Raw genomic sequence first — 18,760 nt, forward strand, 5'->3', positions numbered from 1 at the left:
CAGGCAGCAGTGAAGGGGCGAACAGGGATCAGATTCTAGATCTTTCTCTCTCTTTCTTTCTTTTTTTTTTGCAGACAAGGTATCACTCTGTCACCCAGGGTGGAGTACAGTGGCGAAATCATAGCTCCCTGCAGTCTTGAACTCCTGAACTCAAGCGATCCCTTCTGGGTCTCCCAAAGTCCTGGGATTACAGGAGTGAGCCACTGCACCCAGGCAGGTTATACATTTTTTACTGGGAATACTACAGAAGCCAGGCACAATGGCTCATGCCTGTAATCCCAGGACTTCTGGAGGCCAAGATGAGAGGATTGCTTGAGCCCAGGAGTTCAAGACCAGTCTGGGCAACACAGCAAGAAGCCATCTCTAAAAAAAAAAAAAAAAAGAGAGAATACCAGCATGAGCCACCACACCCGGCCTGTTTTAAACTTTTTTATTATGGGGAATGTGAAAAGTGCAAAACACTAAAATGGATGAATACATGCTTGTGTAGACACAGACACTGTTAGGAATGTTTGTCTGGAGGAGATGGGTGTGGAGTCTTTTTGTGTGATATATTGGGTGTATCAAGAATGCCAGGTCCTGAGCACTTTTTTTTTTTTGGTTTGTTTTTTGAGATGGAGTCTCACTCTGTTGCTCAGGCTGGAGTGCAATGGCACAGTCTCTGCTCACTGCAACCTCTGCCTCCTGGGTTGAAGCGATTCTCCTGCCTCAGCCTCCCGAGTAGCTGGGATTATAGGTGCCCGCCAACATGTCCAGCTAATTTTTGTATTTTTAGTAGAGACGGGGTTTCACCATGTTGACCAAGCTGGTCTCGAACTCCTGACCTCAGGTGATCCACCTGCCTCAGCCTCCCAAAGTGCTGGGCTTACAGGCATGGGCCACCGTGCCCAGTCGTTTATATGTATTAACTCTTAATCATCAAAACAAACTATGTGGTATTACCATAATTTATCCCCATTTTATACAAAGCAACAGAGGGATAAGGAGGTTAAGTCCTTTGCCCAAGTGCAAGAGGTAGGACAGGAACCCAGAGTCCTGTGCTGGTAACCGCTTTTCTGTGCACTTAACATTATCTCATTTAATCCTTGCAGTTACTTGATGAAGAAGGTGGTGGTCCTAGGGCATTGGAGAAGTTGTGTGACTTGTTCAAGGTCATGCAGCTGGGAGATGGTGGTGGTAGGACAGGAAGTCCGTTGGGCCTGATGATGCAGCCCTCTAACCTACCCTCCTTTGCTCCTGCGTCCCTCATCCCCTCTGCAGAATGGGCACCCTGTTACCATTCCCAGCCACTGTGTGCAGAAAAGACAGCATGTTGGCCAGGCTGGTCTCGAACTCCTGACCTCAAGTGATCAGCCTGCCTCAGCCTCTGAAAGTCCTGGGATTACAGGCGTGAGCCACCTCACCTAGCCTCTGAACACTTTGTACTCAAGCCATTTCCCAGTGCTGTGTTTGCAGTGAGCACCCCTGAGGGATGAAGACATGTCTCCCTGTGGGACACTGGGCTTATCAGGGGCCCTAGAGGAGGGGAATCTCTCAAGCTCAGAGCTCTGTGGCTGCGATATAGGCCCACTATGTGCGCAGTGTCAGTCTGGGTCCTTCCATGTTGCCTCTGTGGGACTTGGCGTAAGGGGAACTGACGCAAACATCACGCTGCTGTTGCTTGGTGTGAGCAATTAATTCCTGCGGCTCTCACCCTGGAGTCTCATGTCTTTGGGTCAGACAAACTCATCAGCTTGTGGAAAGGGCACAGTCCCAAGGACCTGTTAGAATCTTCTATTGTGCACATGTTGCTCTTAAAATATACAAATCAGTTTTGATTTTAAAAACTTATGCATTTTTTTTTAGTGACAGGGTTTCTGCTGTGGTGCCCAGGCTGGTTTCAAACTCCTGGGCTTAGGGGATCCTTCCGCCTCGGTGGGACTACAGGCATAATGTATCACCACGCCCGGGACTGATTTTCGTTTTTAAAGAACAAAAACCAAAGACATACACAAATCAAGAGTCAAAGCTTGCTAATTAGAGGAAAGTCAGGAAATGGGAACCATTCAAAGAAGAAAATGCCTCGGCCTCCTACTCTCACCTATCCAAAGACAATTAGGTGAATCCCTTAGTGGATATCTTTCCAGACACTTTTCCATATAGAGTCCCACATCTGGCCAGGCGCGGTGGCTCACGCCTGTAATCCCAGCGCTTTGGGAGGCTGAGGTGGGTGGATCACCTGAGGTCAGGAGTTCCAGACCAGCCTGACCAACATGGAGAAACCCCGTCTCTACTAAAAATACAAAATTAGCCGGGCACAGTGGCGCATGCCTGTAATCCCAGCTACTCGGGAGGCTGAGGCAGGAGAATTGCTTGAACCTGGGAGGCAGAGGTTGCGGTGAGCCAAGATCATGTCATTGCACTAAACTCCACTTCAAAATAAATAAATAAATAAAATAAAATAAAATAAAAAATAAAAAGATTCCCATATCTTTACTAGTTTGCTGAAATAAGATCCGAGCATATGCAGTGTGTAGGAACCACCTTGGTTTAGCCCAGCCTCCCTGACTGGGGGCCACTGGGGTGACCCCCAGCTCCCCGTGAGGGAGTCAAGAGCTCACCAGCTTGCAAAGGTTTTCACGGCCCCCAGCCAGACTCGGGGGCTTCCTCTTGCCCTGCTACTTCCTGGGAGCTCTGAGGGCAGGAAATGGCACCACTCAGCTCCTGGCCTAACAGCTTGGGGACCACAAATGCAAAGGAAACCACCCTCCCCTCCCACCTCCTCCTCTACACCCTTGAGTTCTCAGGCTCATATTCCCACCACCCACCTCTGAGTCCAGCCATCCCTAGCATCACCCCTTCCATCCCATTCCTCAGCCAAGAGCCAGTAATCCAGATTCCAGATCCCGCACTTCCCTGCCTGCCTCAGGTGAGCCCCAGACCCCCAGACACCCCACTGGCCCCTGAAGGAGCAGGTCATGGTGCTGTCTTCGCCCAGCAGCTGTGGGAGCAGGGCGGGTGGGGCAGGATGGAGGGGTGGGTGGGGTGGGTGGAGCCAGGGCCCACTTCCTTTCCCCTTGGGGCCCTGTCCTCCTCAGTCTTGCCCCAGCCTCGGGAGGTGGTGGAGTGACCTGGCCCCAGCGCTGCGTCCTTATCAGCTGAGCCGGTAAGAGGGTGAGACTTGGTGGGGTAGGGGCCTCAGTGGGCCTGGAAATGTGCCTGTGGCTTGAAAAGACTCTGACAGGTGATGATGGGAAGAGATTTGGAGCCACTGGGCTGCACAGGGTCAGGGAAGGCCAGGAGAGGGTGGCCACTGCTGGAGTCTGAGCTGCCGAGGCTGGAGGGAGCCTTGGGATGGGGCTGATGGGGGAGCTGCCAGCATCTGTTCCTCTGTCATTTCTGATAACAGTAAAAGCCAGGATGGAAAAAACCGTTAAACCGCAGGTTGGGCCTGGCCGTTGGTAGGGAAGTGGGCAGAGGGGAGGCCCGGCCAGGTCCTCCGGCAACTCCCGCGTGTTCTGCTTCTCCGGCTGCCCACCTGCAGGTCCCAGCTCCTGCCTGTTTGCCTGGAAATGGCCGTGCTTCTCCTCCTCCTTGGGGTGCTTGTGGTAAGTCCAGAGGCTCTGGGGGACATGACAGCTGTGCAGACACCCATGCCCGGAGAGACTTCTGGTCCTTTGGTCTCTACTAGCAAATACCTGAGCATCGACTCAGAGATGTACACCGCTTCAATAACAAGTGACCCTAAGGCCGACAGCGCTGGGGACCAGACCTCAGCCCTACCTCCCTCAACTTCTGTCAATGAGGGATCCCCTCTTGGGACTTCCCTTGGTGCCAGCACTGGTTCCCCCTTACCTGAGCCAACAACCTTACAGAATGTTTCCTTCGAGATGTCATCAATGCCCCAGGAAAACTCTCATGCAACCAGTCATCCTGCTGTTCCCATAACAGCAAACTCTCCAGGATCCCACACCACGACAGGTGGAACCATGACAACGAACTCTCCAGAAACCTCCAGTAGGACCAGTGGAGCCCCTGTTACCGTGGCAGCTAGCTCTCAGGAGACCTCCAAAGGCACCTCTGGATCCCCTCTTACCATGGCAACTATCTCTCTGGAGTCCTCCAATGGCACCTCTGGACCCCCTGTTACCATAGCAGCTGGCTCTCTGGAGACCTCCACTGGGACCACTGGACCCCCTGTTACCATGACAACTGGCTCTCTGGAGCCCTCCAATGTGACCACTGGACCCCCTGTTACCATGACAACTGGCTCTCTGGAGCCCTCCAGTGGGGCCAGTGGACCCCAGGTCTCTAGTGTAAAACTATCCACGATGATGACTCCAACGACCTCCACCAACGCAATCACTGTGCCCTTTCGGAACCCAGATGAGAACTCAGGAGGCATGCTGCCAGTGGCCGTGCTTGTGGCCCTGCTGGTGGTCATAGTTCTCGTGGCTCTGCTCCTGCTGTGGCGCCGGCGGCAGAAACGGCGGACAGGGGCCCTGGTGTTGAGCAGAGGTGGCAAGCGTAACGGGGTGGTGGACGCCTGGGCTGGGCCAGCCCAGGTCCCTGAGGAGGGGACCGTGACAGTGACCGTGGGAGGGTCCGGGGGCGACAAGGGCTCTGGGGTCCCCGACGGGGAGGGGTCTGGCCGGCGGCCCACGCTCACCACTTTCTTTGGCAGACGGAAGTCTCGCCAGGGCTCCCTGGCGATGGAGGAGCTGAAGTCTGGGTCAGGCTCCAACCTCAAAGGGGAGGAGGAGCCGCTGGTGGCCAGCGAGGATGGGGCTCTGGATGCCCCCGCTCCTGATGAGCCTGAAGCGGGAGACAGGGCTGCCCCTTAAGTGCTGGCGAATAGTAAGGCTGGAGGCCGGAATCTCAGCCAGCCTCCAGCACCTTCCCTCTCACCATCACACTGCCCCCTCACTCCCACATTTCCACCTGGCATCCTGATCCTCACCCAAATCTCTCTCTCTCTCTTTTTTTTTTTTTTTTTTGAGGCAGAGTTTCGCTTTGTTGCCCAGGCTGGAGTGCAATGGCATGATCTCAGCTCACTGCAACATCTGCCTCCTAAGTTCAAGAGATTCTCCTGCCTCAGCCTCCCGAGTAACTGAGATTACAGGCGCCCACCACCACGCCCAGCTGCTTTTTTGTATTTTTGGTAGAGACGGGGTTTCACCATGTTGGCCAGGATGGTCTCAAACTCCTGACCTCAGGTGATCCACCTGCCTCGGCCTCCCAAAGTGCTGGGATTACAGACGTGAGCCACCGCGCCTTGCCTCCTCACCCGCCTCTTCACTCTGAATCCTCATCAGGCCTCTCAGCCCTGGATTTCCTGCTGGCATCCTCACCCAGCACCTGCAACCAGCACCTGGGCAGGGCAAGGCCGGCACCTCTCAACGTCTGTGGACTGAATTAATAAACCCTCTTCATCCACCCCTATTTATCTCCATCAGGATTTCCCCCTCTTTCTTGTTCTTGGAAACGGCTGCTGAGTCTCCATCGGCCAAATTTATCTGACCTGTGATTTCTTTGAGAATTCTCCTTTTCCCCCACACCCCACCCTGGGTTGACCAGAGTCTGGGAAGAAGAAGGACAAGAGAGCATGGCAAACTCCCTCCTAGGATTAACTTTGTAAAGCTCCCTTGCCCCGTAGCTGCAAGGGCTGTGGAACCTGGGCAGCCCGCAACCACCTTTGGCTCTGGGTCCCCCAGGCCAGCCAGGAGCATGGCTGGGTGGGGCCACCGGCCCATGCTCTCAGGCAGGCCTGTGATCTTTCCCAGGGCACCTGGACTCGAGGCTGGCCCTGGCCCATGCCACCACACTCTCCCCACCCAGGGACAGAGGCAGCCAGAGGCTTCGCGGTTTCTCCTCTGAGTTTCTGTCTGGGTGTGTAGTTCTCAGAAACCCCAGTGCCTGCGTGCGTCCACTCATGGGTGTGGTTTGTGTGCAAGAGCTGAGGATTTGGCGATGCTTGGGAGGGGTAGTGGCGGGTACAGACAATGTGGGAGTGGGAAGTGGTGCAGAGACTGAAAAGGGTCAACCTGAGCATGGGGGCACAAGGACTGCTGAGAACATGTGTGTCATCTTTGATGGGGTAGACAAAGCAGAAAATCTAACTCTGTCTATAGCCCCATACAGCACGCCAGGGTGACCGCAGTGGCTGGTGCTTTTAATCCCAGCACTTTGGAAAGCTGAGTCAGGAGGATCGCTTGAGCCCAGGAGTTCGAGTCTGAAGTGAGCTGTGATTGCACCACTGCACTCCAGCCTGGGCAACAGAGCAAGACCCTGTCTCAAAAAAGAAAACAAAAAGGAAGCCAGGCTTCCTAGAAAGATTGTATGTGTGACCCAAATGTGAGTTCTTCAGCTCAACCACGGTAATCCCTTCCTTGAAGTCTCCCTTTCTGCAGTACACATGCATGTGCTCACTCTCTCTCTCTCTGTCACACACACACACACAACCACACACCTACACATATACACGTGCACGCACGAACAGAGGCAGGGGGCGAGGGGTCTGCCCTGCTCGTGGGGACTGGCCTTGCTGGCGCTTCCCCCCTGCACATTTCCAGGTTTAGTTTGTCTATCTCTCCTCTTCCATCCCAGGGGCTGAGCCCCTTCTATCCTCCAAGAGGAACCAGTGAGAGTGAGTGAAGCGGGCAGGCCCAGAGCCAGGGACTTCCCCTGTGAGGCCTGGGTGGAGAGGAGAGGACCCAATGGTGCTGCCTTTGAGACCAGCCCAGCCTACAGCCTGGGAGCACACATGGGCCAGGGCAGTTGGTATTTCCTGAGGGAAAGAGGAAATTTTCAAAGAGGAAGTTGTTGAGTTAGAGGTTGCAGTGGCTGAGAGCAGACAGGTTGACCTGCAAACAAAGACAGGGGAAGCATGTGAGCGTGACAGCCTTGCTCTGTGGCCTGAGCAGGAGATGGGGAAAGGATCAGGTGGGAGATGGGCTCGTGCAGTGGGAGAGGAGAGGGAGGGAGGCGGCAGGAAGGCGCTTGCTTAGTGGGTGGGAAGAGCTGAGCTGGGATGGAACCGGCTTCTATCAGCCAGGCTGGGCACCCACTGGGCTGCATCTAGTGGCCTTTTCTGATTGCTATTTGGACTCACTGCAGCTGCAGAACGACAGAGGCCACGTCCAAAAGTCCCTTAGAGACACTGTTGTCTTAGAGTTGTTTAAATAAGTGCCCCCATATCAGGTTTAGAAAATACTGTCACTGAACGCCGCTGTCCTCAGTTCCACCTCCCTTTCCTTTGACAGATATGGTTGTTTTCTGAGCCAGGACTGGTTTTAGCCAGGTCCTGGGCGAATCCTGAAAAAAAGAGGTAGGGGTAAGGAAGGCACCCAACAAGGCTTTCACAATCCAGAAAATACCAAAATATAAGTGTTAAAAGAGAGGCACAGGCCGGGTGCAGCAGGTCACACCTGTAATTCCAGCACTTTGGGAGGCTGAGGCAGGCAGATCACGAGGTCAGGAGTTGAGACCAGCCTGGCCAATATGGTGAAACCTCGTTTCTACTAAAAATACAAAAATTAGCCGGGTGTGGTGGTGGGCTCCTGTAATCCCAGCTACTTAGGAGGCTGAGGCAGGAGAATCGCTTGAACCCGGGAGGCGGAGGTTGCAGTGAGCTGAGATCGTGCCATTGTACTCCAGGCTGGGTGACAAACTGACACTGTCTAAAAAAATAAAAATAAAAATAATAAATAAAAGAGAGGCAAAAACAGAGTGTTCTGAATGCACCAAGGAAAATGGTACATTCATAACTCTCAGGTGAAGCCTCCCAAGCCATGCGTGTGTGTACATGAGTATGTGTGTGCGTGTGCATGTGCGTGCGTGCGCATGCATGTGCCTGTGTGTGTATGTGCGTGCACGTGCGTGTGTGCATGCTTGTGTGCGTGCATGTTCGCACATGCATGTGTACTGCAGCAAGGGAGACTTTGAGGAAGGGATTCCAGCGGCCGAGAAGGACTCGCATTGCCCTGGGGAAAGGTTGGAAGGCTTCACCTGAGAGTGTGTCGTGGCCTTTGTCATATCCACTGCTTGATTCCTCCCTTTAAAAAGTATTTTTATTGGCCGGGCGCAGTGGCTCACGCCTGTAATCCCAGCACTTTGGGAGGCCGAGGCGGGCGGATCACGAGGTCAGGAGATGGAGACCATCCTGGCTAACACAGTGAAACCCAGTCTCTACTAAAAATACAAAAAATTAGCCGGGTGCGGTGGCGGGCGCCTGTAGTCCCAGCTACTCGGGAGGCTGAGGCAGGAGAATGGCGTGAACCCGGGAGGCGGAGCTTGCAGTGAGCCGAGATTGCGCCACTGCACTTTAGTCTGGGCAACAGAGCGAGACTCCGTCTCACCAAAAAAAAAAAAAAAAAATTATTTTTACTTTTTTCTACAGATGAGCACCACCACATCTGGCTAATTTTTGTATTTTTTGTAGAGATGGGGTTTCACCATGTTGCCCCAGCTGGTCTCAAACTCCTGGGCACAAGAGATCCACCTGCCTCAGCCTCCCAAAATGCTGGGATTATAGGCATGAGCCACTGCATCCTGCCACTGCTTTATCCCTGGTGGCTGCTGTGCCTGGCATGTTGCAGATCCTCCATGAATATGCATTTGAATGAATGAATAAATGAATGAATGAATGAGATGACGTCTCAGAGATCCTTTTTTTGAGATGAGATCTCATTCTGTCACCCAGGCTAGAGTGCAGTGGTGCAATCATAGCTCACCACAGCCTCAGCCTCCTGGGCCTCCCAGGTAGCTGGGATCACAGGTGTACACCAACATGCCCAGCTAATTTTTTAAAAACTTTTTATTTGTAGAGACAGGGTCTTGCTGTGTTGCCCAGGCTGGTCTTGAACTCCTGGGCTCAAGTGGTCCCAAATGCTGGGATTATAGGTGTGAGCCACTGTGCCCAGGCTTGCCTCAGATATTTGAAGGCTGGGAAGGATTTTGTCAAGCTGGGAAAAGGAAAAGGCATTTCCAGCAGAGGGGATAGCAGGTGGAAATGCATAATTAAAAAAAAAAAAAAAAAAAGTGGAGCAGATCCGGCGCAGTGGCTCATGCCTGTAATCCCAACACTTTGGGAGGCAGAGCAGGGAGGATTGCTTAAGGCTAGGAGTTCAAGACCAGCCTGGGTAACATAGCGAGACCCTGTCAAAAACATAAAAAAATTAGCCAGGCATGGTGGTGCGTGCTTATAGTAGCAGCTACTTGGAAAGCTAAGGCAGGAGGACTGCTTGAAGCTGGGAGTTTGAGACCAGCCTGTGCAACATAGTGAGACCCCGTCTCTACAAAAAGTAAACATTTGTATATATATTTTAAAGTGGAGCAGTTCAATGTAGTCTTTTTTGAACAAACATGAAATGGATGTCTTTTTTTTTTTGAAATGGAGTTTTCACTCTTGTTGCCCAGGCTGGAGTGCAATGGCATGATCTCGGCTCACCGGAACTTCCGCCTCCCGGGTTCAAACGATTCTTCTGCCTCAGCCTCCCAAGTAGCTCGGATTACAGGCATGTGCCACTAAGCCCGGATCATTTTGTGTTTTTAGTAGAGACGGGCTTTCACCATGTTGATCAAGCTGGTCTTGAACTCCCGACCTCTGCTGATCCGTATGCCTCGGCCTCCCAAAGTGCTAGGATTACAGGCATGAGCCACCACGCCTGGCAATAGATGTCTTTTAATTCTCTGGAGGAAAAAGCACAGCAAAAGAAGCAGTGGATATTTTAAGACTAAAAAGGAAAACAAAAAAAGGAGATAGAGGAGGCCGGGCGTGGTGGCTCATGTCTGTAATCCCAGCACTTTGGGAGGCCGAGGCGGGTGGATCACCTGAGGTCAGGAGTTCAAGACCAGCCTGACCAACATGGTGAAACCCCATCTCAAAATACAAAAAACTAGCTGGGCGTGGTGGCGGGTGCCTGTAATCCTAGCTATTTGGGAGGCTGAGGCAGGAGAATCACTTGAACCCAGGAGGTGTAGGTTGCAGTGAGCCGAGATCATGGGTGCAGTGGCTATGTGGTGGTACTATGGGAAGCAGAGGCGGGCAGATCACCTGAGGTCAGGAGTTGGAGACCAGCCTGGGCAACATAACGAGATCCCTATCTTTACAAAAGATATGAAAAATTAGCCAGGTGTGGTGGTGTGCGCCTGTGGTACCAGCTACTCAAGAGGCTGAGGCAGGGAGGATTGCTTGAGTCCGGGAGTTTGAGGCTACAGTGAACTGTGATCATGCCACTGCACTCCAGCCTGGGCAACGGAGTGAGACTTTGTCTCAAAAGAAAGAAAATGGCCAGGTGTGGTAGCTCACACCTGTAATCCCAGCACTTTGGGAGGCCGAGGCGGGCAGATCATGAGGCCAGTTTGAAACCAGTCTGGCCAAAATGGTGAAACCCTGTCTCTACTAAAAATACAAAAATTAGCCAGGCATGGTGGCATGCAGCTGTAATCCCAGCTACTTGGGGGGCTGAGGCAGGAGAATTGCTTGAAACCAGGAGGCAGAGATTGCAGTGAGCTGAGATCGTGTCACTGCACTCCAGCCTGGGCGACAGAGCAAGACTCTATCTCGGAAAAAAATTTTTAAAAAGAAAATATAAAATATGGTATAAGATTAAATATATTAGTTATGAAAATAATTGTAAATGACTTATTGAACTTACAGTCACTAAAAGTCATGTTTTTGAAAGTTATGTAATGACTTTGGAAAATACCAGCAATATAATGCTAAGTGGGGAAAAAAGCAAGTTACTCCTCTGTAAATACATATGATTCTAGTTTTGTAATAAAAATTCCTAACCATATAGGCACTTATAGGGAAACAAAGGAACAATTCCAAATGTTTACCATGCTTATCTCGAAAGTGGTGAGTTTATGTGTGATTTTTATTTTGTTTATGCTCTTCTGTGTTTTCCGAATTTCATACAATAAATATCTGTTACTTTTACAGTATGAAAAAACAGTGGTCAAAAAGGTGTTCAAGGGGGTCACCTGGGGTGTCTGGTTTGAGGAGAGTGGTCGGGGATGAGGTTGCAAGTGAAGGCTGGAGCCGTGCTATGAAAAGTCAAGAGTTTGAATTGAGTTCTGAGGTGGTTTTTTTTTTGTTTTTTTTTTTTTTTTTGAGAAGGAGTCTCGCCCTGTTGCACAGGCTGGAGTGCAGTGGCGCGCAGTTTCACACCATTCTCCTCAGCCTCCCGAGTAGCTGGGACTACAGGCGCCCGCTACCACACCCAGCTAATTTTTTTGTATTTTTAGTAGAGACGGGGTTTCACCATGTTAGCCAGGATGGTCTCGATCTCCTGACCTCGTGATCCATCTGCCTCGGCCTCCCAAAGGGCTGGGATTACAGGCATGAGCCACTGTGCTCTGCTGAGAGTTTGAATTGCGTTCTGGAAGTAGTGGTGACGTCAACACACCTAAGTCTGCTCTTCTCCTCCCTTCTGGTCCCCAGAGTGGTGAGTAGCATCGTTCCGGTGGCCAAGGCAAAATGCCTTAGGACCACCGTGCAGCCCCACTCTCTCCCCATTCCTGCTCTCCAGGTGCCAAGTCCCTGGCTCTTCTTTTACTGCCCCTTGCATCCCTTCCTTCTCTTCAGTCCTCATCACACCTCACCAGGATCCTATTGACACTTCCCCTCTGATTTCCTTCCACTCTCTGCTAGTGATGGTCCCAGGGACCCTTCTAAAAGGTCACTATGGGCTGGGTGCAGTGGCTCATGCCTGTAATCCCAGCACTTTGAGAGGCTGAGGGGGGCCAATCATCTGAGTTCAGGAGTTCGAGACCAGCCTGGCCAACATGGCGAAACCCCATCTCTACTGAAAGTACAAAAATTAGCCGGGCGTGGTGGTGTGCACTGGTAGTCCCAGCTACTCGGGAGGCTGAGGCGGGGGAATTGCTGGCACCCGGGAGTTGGAGGTTGCAGTGAGCCAAGATCACGCCATTGCACTCCAACCTGGGGGACAGAATGAGACTCTGTCTCAAAAAAAAAAAAAAAATGCTGGCCATCGTGGCACACACCTGTAGTTCCAGCTACTCAGGAGGATGAGGTAGGAGGATCACTTGAGCCCAGGAGGTCCAGGTTGCAGTGAGCCATGATCACACCACTGCACTCCAGCCTGAGTGGCACCCTGTCTCAAAATATAATAATAATAAAATTAAAAAATAAAATAAAATAAAAGACTGCTCTGTCTGGGTGATATTCCTGTATCCCCAAGGCTGTCAGAGTGGAACACTCCTTCCTTAGCATGGCAAATAAGACCCTTGGGACCGGACCCAATCTCTCCTCTGACCACCCCTGCCTGGTCAGCCCTTGGTACAGACAGTCTTTGCTATCCAGCCCCATCAAATTACTATTGCTCCCTAAATACGCTATGCACTTTATTTGGAGGTGAGGGGTGAAGAAGGGTAGTTTAACATGTTGACATATTTATTTTTTCCAGACAGTAAAATAACATTTTTTCCTGTTTTGCAAAAGTTAATTATCAGCACATTGCATACTTTTTTCTTTTTCTTTTTCTTTTCCTTTTTTTTTTTTTTTTTTTTTGAGTCAAAGTCTTGCTGTGCCCCTCAGACTGGAGGGCAGTGACACAATCTCGGCTCACTGCAACCTCCACCTCCTGGGTTCAAGTGATTATCCTGCTTCAGTCTCCCGAGTAGCTGGGACTACAAGCACGTGCCACCACGCCAAGCTAATTTTTGTATTTTTGGTAGAGACAGGGTTTCACCATGTTGGCCAGGCTGGTCTTAAACTCCTGACCTCAGGTGATTCACCCGCCTCAACCTCCCAAAGTGTTGGGATTACAGGCATGAGCCACTGCACCTGGCCAACAGAGTCTTAAATAACAGAATTCACACACACACACATGCACTGTATTATATTTCATCTTATACTTTAAAATGTTTCCATTTTTTTTCTTAAAAGTACACATTAAGATCATGTTTACAAATAAAGCCTTGTCATCCAAAGTGAAAAATCCAGATGGCAAGATTTGGATGGGGAAGGTCTTGAGAAATCTGTGAATGGAGTTCACTTTTGCAGACAGGAATATGGTTCTAAGGACATTCCATTTCTGAAAATGTACACTTCCACCCACTTTTCGTCTCCTTCTTCCCTTCCCTTTCCTTCCCTTCCCTTCCCTTCTTTCGAGACAAGGTCTTCCTCTGTCGCTGACGCTGGAGTGCAGTGGTGCAATTTCGGCCCATTGCAACCTCCGCTTCCTGGGCTCAAGTGATCCTCCCACCTCAGCTTCCCAAGTAGCTGGGACTACAGGCACACGCCACAGCACCCAGCTAATTTTTGTATTTTTCGTACAGATGGGTTCTCACCATGTTGCCTAGGCTGATCTTGAACTCCTGGGCTCAAGTGATCCTCTCGCCTCAACCTCTCAAAGTGCTGGGATTACAGGCGTGAGCCACAGAGCCCGGCCTGCATCCCCATTTGTGACCCCTGACCATGCTCGAGTGGGAAGGGGAAGCCTGGGAAGGGAGGATGGGCTACTTGAGGGCTGCGGATAGAGGTGACTTCTGTGAGCTCTGAGCCCTTAGCCCTTGGGCAGAGGGAACAGAACAGAAACAGACCCTATCTCTGAGCCACCAAGTTCAGACTCGTGTGGCAGGAGACAGATCACACAGCACTATCAACAAAACAACACAGGGCACAGTGGCTCATACCTGTAATCCCAGCACTTTTGGAGGCTGAGGTGAGAGGATTGCTTAACCCCAGGAGTTTGAGACCAGCCTGGCCAACATAGCGAGATCCCGTCTCTCAAAAAAAGAAAAAAATTAGCTGGGTCGGGTGATGCACACCTGTAGTCCCAGCTACTTGGGAGGCTGAGGTAGGAGGACAGCTTGAACCGGGGAGGTCGAAGCTGCAGTGAGCTATGATTGTGCCACTGCACTCTAGTCTGGGCAACAGAGCAAGACCCTGTCTTCCAAAAAAAAAAAAAAAAAAAAAGGAGAGAGAGAGAGAAGAATGTAATCAAAAGTTTCTAAATTCCCAAAGCGGTAACAAAAGCAGACCCAAACAAAAGTAGAGAGAAAATCTTCAATCCCTAAAAGGCTATTTAGGCTGAGGAGCCCACCCGGTGGTGACCACCAAGTTCTGGGAGGTTTGGGGCAGGGCCATTAGACAATGGAAACCCAGGTTATTTTGGAGACAGTCAACTTGCTCCCCAAAATGAGCTGCAAGCAGGTGCCTGTGTGCTCAGCCCAATCTGGAACTCAGAGCCTGCCTGCCCCACTGCACCATCACCAGCCCAGCTGAACCAGGGTCCCAGGCAAGCCGTGCAGGCTCCGCGTTGGCCTTGGAGAGAATCACCGACTCTCCCTCAGTTGCCTGAGCTCTGCCTGAAGCCAGCCCTCCCCGAGCTGGCTGGCAATAAATGCCTTGACTTCCCGCCAACTCTTCCTCAACCGTTAAGATTCAGCTCAAATATCACCGGCTCTGTGCAGCTGCCCTCGCCGCCCCACCCCACGCAGACTTTGTGTTACTTCTCTGCTCCTGCAGCGCCCCTTGCGACAGCATGAATAATATGGCTGTGGTGATGTGAGGGTGTGAGCCCCTCCGAGGCCACGTGCCCTCTTTGTAGTTCCAGAGCCCAGGGCCCCGGCACGCGGTAGCTACCTCATATGTGTTTACTGAATGGAGGGATGAATAAATTCATGTACAAAGAACAGTTTTATTTATTTATTTATTTTTGAGACGGAGTCTTGTTCTGTCGCCCAGGCTGGAGTGCAGTGGTGCGATCTTGGCTCACTGCAACCTCTGCCTCCCAGGTTTAAGCAATTCTCCTGTCTCAGCCTCCCAAGTAGCTGGGATTACAGGTGCCCGCCACCACGCCTGGCTAGTTTTTGTATTTTTAGTAGAGGCAAGGTTTCAACATGTTGGCCAGGCTGATCTCGAACTCCCGACCTCAGGTCATCCGCCTGCCTTGGTCTTCCAAAGTGCTGGGATTACAGGTGTGAGCCACCGCACCTGGCCTTATTTGTTTATTTTCGTAGAGATGGGGTCTCACTCTGTTGCCCAGGCTGGTCTCAAACTCCTGGACTCAAGTGATCCTCCTGCTTCAGCCTCCCAAACTGTTGGGATTATAGGCACAAGCCACAGTGCCTGGCCCAGTGCTGTTCTTTGAGTTGACCTTGTCATCCAGGAGGATGTTCTGAGGAAGTGTGAAATGATAATATTATTCTAACCCACGATGGATACAGTGGCAGTCTGGAAGGTGAAAGAGGTTGGGTTTGAAATCGATTTATTGGCCGAGTGCAGTGGCTCACACCTGTAATCCCAGCACTTTGGGAGGCCAAGGCAGGAGGATTGCTTCAGCCTTTAAACATGGCGAAACCCTGTCCCTACTAAAAATAGAAAAGTCAGATGGGCGTGGTGGCATGCACCTGTAGTCCCAGCTACTCAGATGGCTGAGGCAGGAGAATCACTTCAGCCCTATAGGTTGAGGATGCAGTGAGCTGTGATCATGCCAATGCACTCTAGCCTGGGTGACACAGTGAGACCCTGTTTCAAAAACAAAAACAAAAAAAGAGCAGAGGCCTGGAGCTTGAGAGGGAACTCAGAATAGAAGATATAGATTTAAGAGTCGGCTGGTGGCTCACGGCTGTAATCCCAGCACTTTGGGAGGCTGAGGTGGGTGTATCACTTGAGGTCAGGAGTTTGAGACCAGCCTGAACAATATGGCGAAATCCCATCTCTATCAAAAATAACAAAAATTAGCTGGGCATGGTGGCGGGCAGCTGTAATCCCAGCTACTTGGGAGGCTGAGGCAGGAGAATCACTTGAACCCGGGAGGTGGAGGTTACAGTGAGCCAAGATTGTGCCACTGGACTCCAGCCTGGGTGACAGAGTGAGACTCCGTCTCAAAAAAATAAAAATAAAAATAAATAAATAAACAAATAAATAGTGATATAGATGGACAGATACATAAATTACATTATTCACTGGGTAGATTGATAAGAGAACTGTAGAGAGAATCTGAGTGTAATAGTCAGGGCAGGCTAACTGTTGTAACCAACAACCCCTCCACATCTCAGTGGTATAACTCAAAAGAAGGTCTTTCCTTCTTATGACAGTTATTTCCTGACATTTGGAGCATGACTTTCCACAACGTTATTCCGGGACCCAGTCTCCTTCCATCTAGTGGTTCTGTCATCCTCCTAGGGCCTTTGAGTGCTCTGCTTTCGACCAGTTGATGGGAGGGGAGAGGCAGAGTAGGATCCTGTGAAGACTTCTAGGGTCAGGTCTTGAAATATCTTTTGCTCACACTCCATTGGCCAGAACAAGACTGCCTCAGTGCAGAGGAAGCTAGGAAATGTAGTTTAGTAGGGTGCCCAGAAGGAAAAGAGAAGCAGTCCCTGCCACACTGAGGCAACACCAAAATCTGAGGGTTGGATATAGGAAGCGCCTGCAAAAGATAGAAAAAAGCCTTTAAGAGGATTGCTTGAAGCCAGGAGTTTGAGACCAGCCTGGGCAGCATAGCAAGGTCCTATCTGTACAAAAAATAAAAATAAAAAATTAGCCTAGGGTGGTGGCATGCACCTATAGTTCCAGCAACTCAGGAGGCTTGGGGCCAGGAGTTTGAGGCTGCCGTGAGCTATGATTGGGCCACTGCACTTCACTTAAGGCTGAGTGACAGAGCAAAACCCTGTATCCAAAAAAAAAAAATTAACCAGGAGAAAAATGACATTTGGAGATCCTGTCTCTAAAGAAAAAAAAAAAAAGCTCACTGCATATAGCTCACTGCAGCCTCAGAAGCAGGCCCAGGACTAAATTAAGGCCAGCAAGGTGCTGGGGTGATAAGCAAGCCCGGCCAGCCTGGCCAACACGGTGAAACCCCATCTCTACTAAAAATACAAAAATTAGCTGGGCGTGGTGGCAGGCGCCTGCAGTCCCAGCTACTCAGGAGGCTGAGGTGGGAGGATCACTTGAGCTTGGGGCGTGGAGGTTGTAGTGGGCCGAGACTGTGCCACTGTACTCCAGCCTGGGTGACAGAGCAAGATCCTGTCTCAAAAAGAAAAAAAGTGAGCTGCAGGGTGAAGCCTCCCTAAATTTTGTGCCTTGGGTGCCTTGATCCATCACCTGCCAGCAGTCAGGTGCGGCAGAGAAAGAAAAGGGAGAAGACTGGGAAGATGCAAGTGACTTTAGCAACTAGAAGTCCCTGCGAGCAGCTGTAGCAAGAAGGGTTTCCAAAGAAGAAAGGAAGGCCCTGAGCTGGGAGTGGTGGCTCACGCCTGTAATCCCGGCACTTTGGGAGGCCAAGGCGGGTGGGTCACCTGAGGTCGGGAGCTGAAGACCAGCCTGACCAACATGGAGAAACCCTGTCTCTGCTAAAAAAAAAAAAAAAAAAAAACAAAAAAAACCCAAAATTAGCCAGTGTAGTGGCACATGCCTATAATCCCAGCTACTCGGGAGGCTGAGGCAGAAGAATCGCTTGAACCCGGGAGGCGGAGGTTGCAGTGAGTTGAGATCACACCATTGCACTCCAGCCTCGGCAATAAGAGCAAAACTCCATCAAAAAGAGACAAAAAAATAAAAGAAACAAAAAGAGAAAGGAAGGCCCTGGCAGTTCTTGGACAGGAACTTGCCTGAAGTCCCAGTCCCAGTGACTGGTGGTTTCCTGGTTTTCTGGTTCAGAAGCTGGGCTCTAAGCTGTCTGTGCCCTTAAAGTTCCTTGGAAAGAGGGAAGGGAAGGGAAGTGAATATTAGGTGAGTTCCTACTCTGCTTCATTTGCAGAGTTTTCTCATTGATTCTCAGTTGAACCCATGAAGTAGATGTTATGCCATTAAAAAAAATTTTGGGCCGGGCGCGGTGGCTCAAGCCTGTAATCCCAGCACTTTGGGAGGCCGAGACGGGCGGATCATGAGGTCAGGAGATCGAGACCATCTTGGCTAACACAGTGAAACCCCGTCTCTACTAAAAAATACAAAAAACTAGCCGGGCGAGGTGGCGGGCGCCTGTAGTCCCAGCTACTCGGGAGGCTGAGGCAGGAGAATGGCGCAAACCCGGGAGGCGGAGCTTGCAGTGAGCTGAGATCCGGCCACTGCACTCCAGCCCGGGCGACAGCGCGAGACTCCGTCTCAAAAAAAAAAAAAAAAAAAAAAAAAAATTTTGTTTCTTTAGGGACAGGGTCTCTGTCTGTCACCCAGGCTGGACTGCAGTGGCACGATCATGGATCACTGCAGCTTTGAACTTCTGGGCTCAAGTGATCCTCCCATCTCAGCCTACAGGTGTGCACCACGGTACTTAGCTAATTTCTTTTTCTTTTTTTTTTTTTTTGGGAGAGATGGGATCTCTATACGTCTCTATGATGCCCAGGCTGGTCTCAAACTCCTGGCCTCAAGTGATTCTCCTGCCTTGGCCTCCCAAAGCATAGGGATTACAGGCATGAGTCGCTGTGCCCAGCCTGTGATGCATTTTTAAAATTAATTAATTAATTCAAGTGAGTCTCATGCCTCAGCCTCCCGAGCAGCTGGGATTACAGGCCCCTGCCACCATGCCCGGCTAATTTTTGTAGTTTTAGTAGCGATGGGGTTTCGTCATGTTGGCCAGGCTGGTCTCAAACTCCTGACCTCAGGTGATCGACCTGCCTCCGCCTCCGCCTCCCAAAGTGCTGGGATTACAGGCATGAGCCACTGCGCCCGACCCTGTTATGCCATTTTAAAGCTCAGGAAACTGAGGCACAGAAAAAGGTAAAAAAGGTACGTGAGATCAAAAAGGATGGAGTTAGGATTTGAACCCAGGTCCAGGGCCCGTGATTTTCCCAGCACACCATCCAAAAT

At 50.9% G+C, this 18,760-nt stretch overlaps 1 protein-coding gene across 2 annotated transcripts; it reads left to right on the forward strand.

Moving 5' to 3' along the window:
* The first annotated feature begins 2,777 nt into the window (after positions 1–2,777).
* Positions 2,778–5,431, forward strand: SPN (sialophorin). 2 transcript variants are annotated; one of them, XM_025370748.1, is made up of 2 exons: positions 2,778–2,908; positions 3,524–5,431. In XM_025370748.1, the coding sequence occupies exon 2, from the start codon at positions 3,552–3,554 to the stop codon at positions 4,821–4,823; it is 1,272 nt and encodes a 423-aa protein (XP_025226533.1). In that variant the 5' UTR covers positions 2,778–2,908; positions 3,524–3,551; the 3' UTR covers positions 4,824–5,431. The 2 variants fall into 2 exon arrangements, with proteins under 2 accessions (XP_025226533.1, XP_025226532.1); XM_025370747.1 differs by lacking the exon at positions 2,778–2,908 and adding an exon at positions 3,054–3,145.
* The last annotated feature ends 13,329 nt before the right edge of the window (positions 5,432–18,760 follow it).

The sequence above is a fragment of the Theropithecus gelada genome, chromosome 20, assembly GCF_003255815.1.
Source record: "Theropithecus gelada isolate Dixy chromosome 20, Tgel_1.0, whole genome shotgun sequence".
NCBI lineage: Eukaryota > Metazoa > Chordata > Mammalia > Primates > Cercopithecidae > Theropithecus > Theropithecus gelada.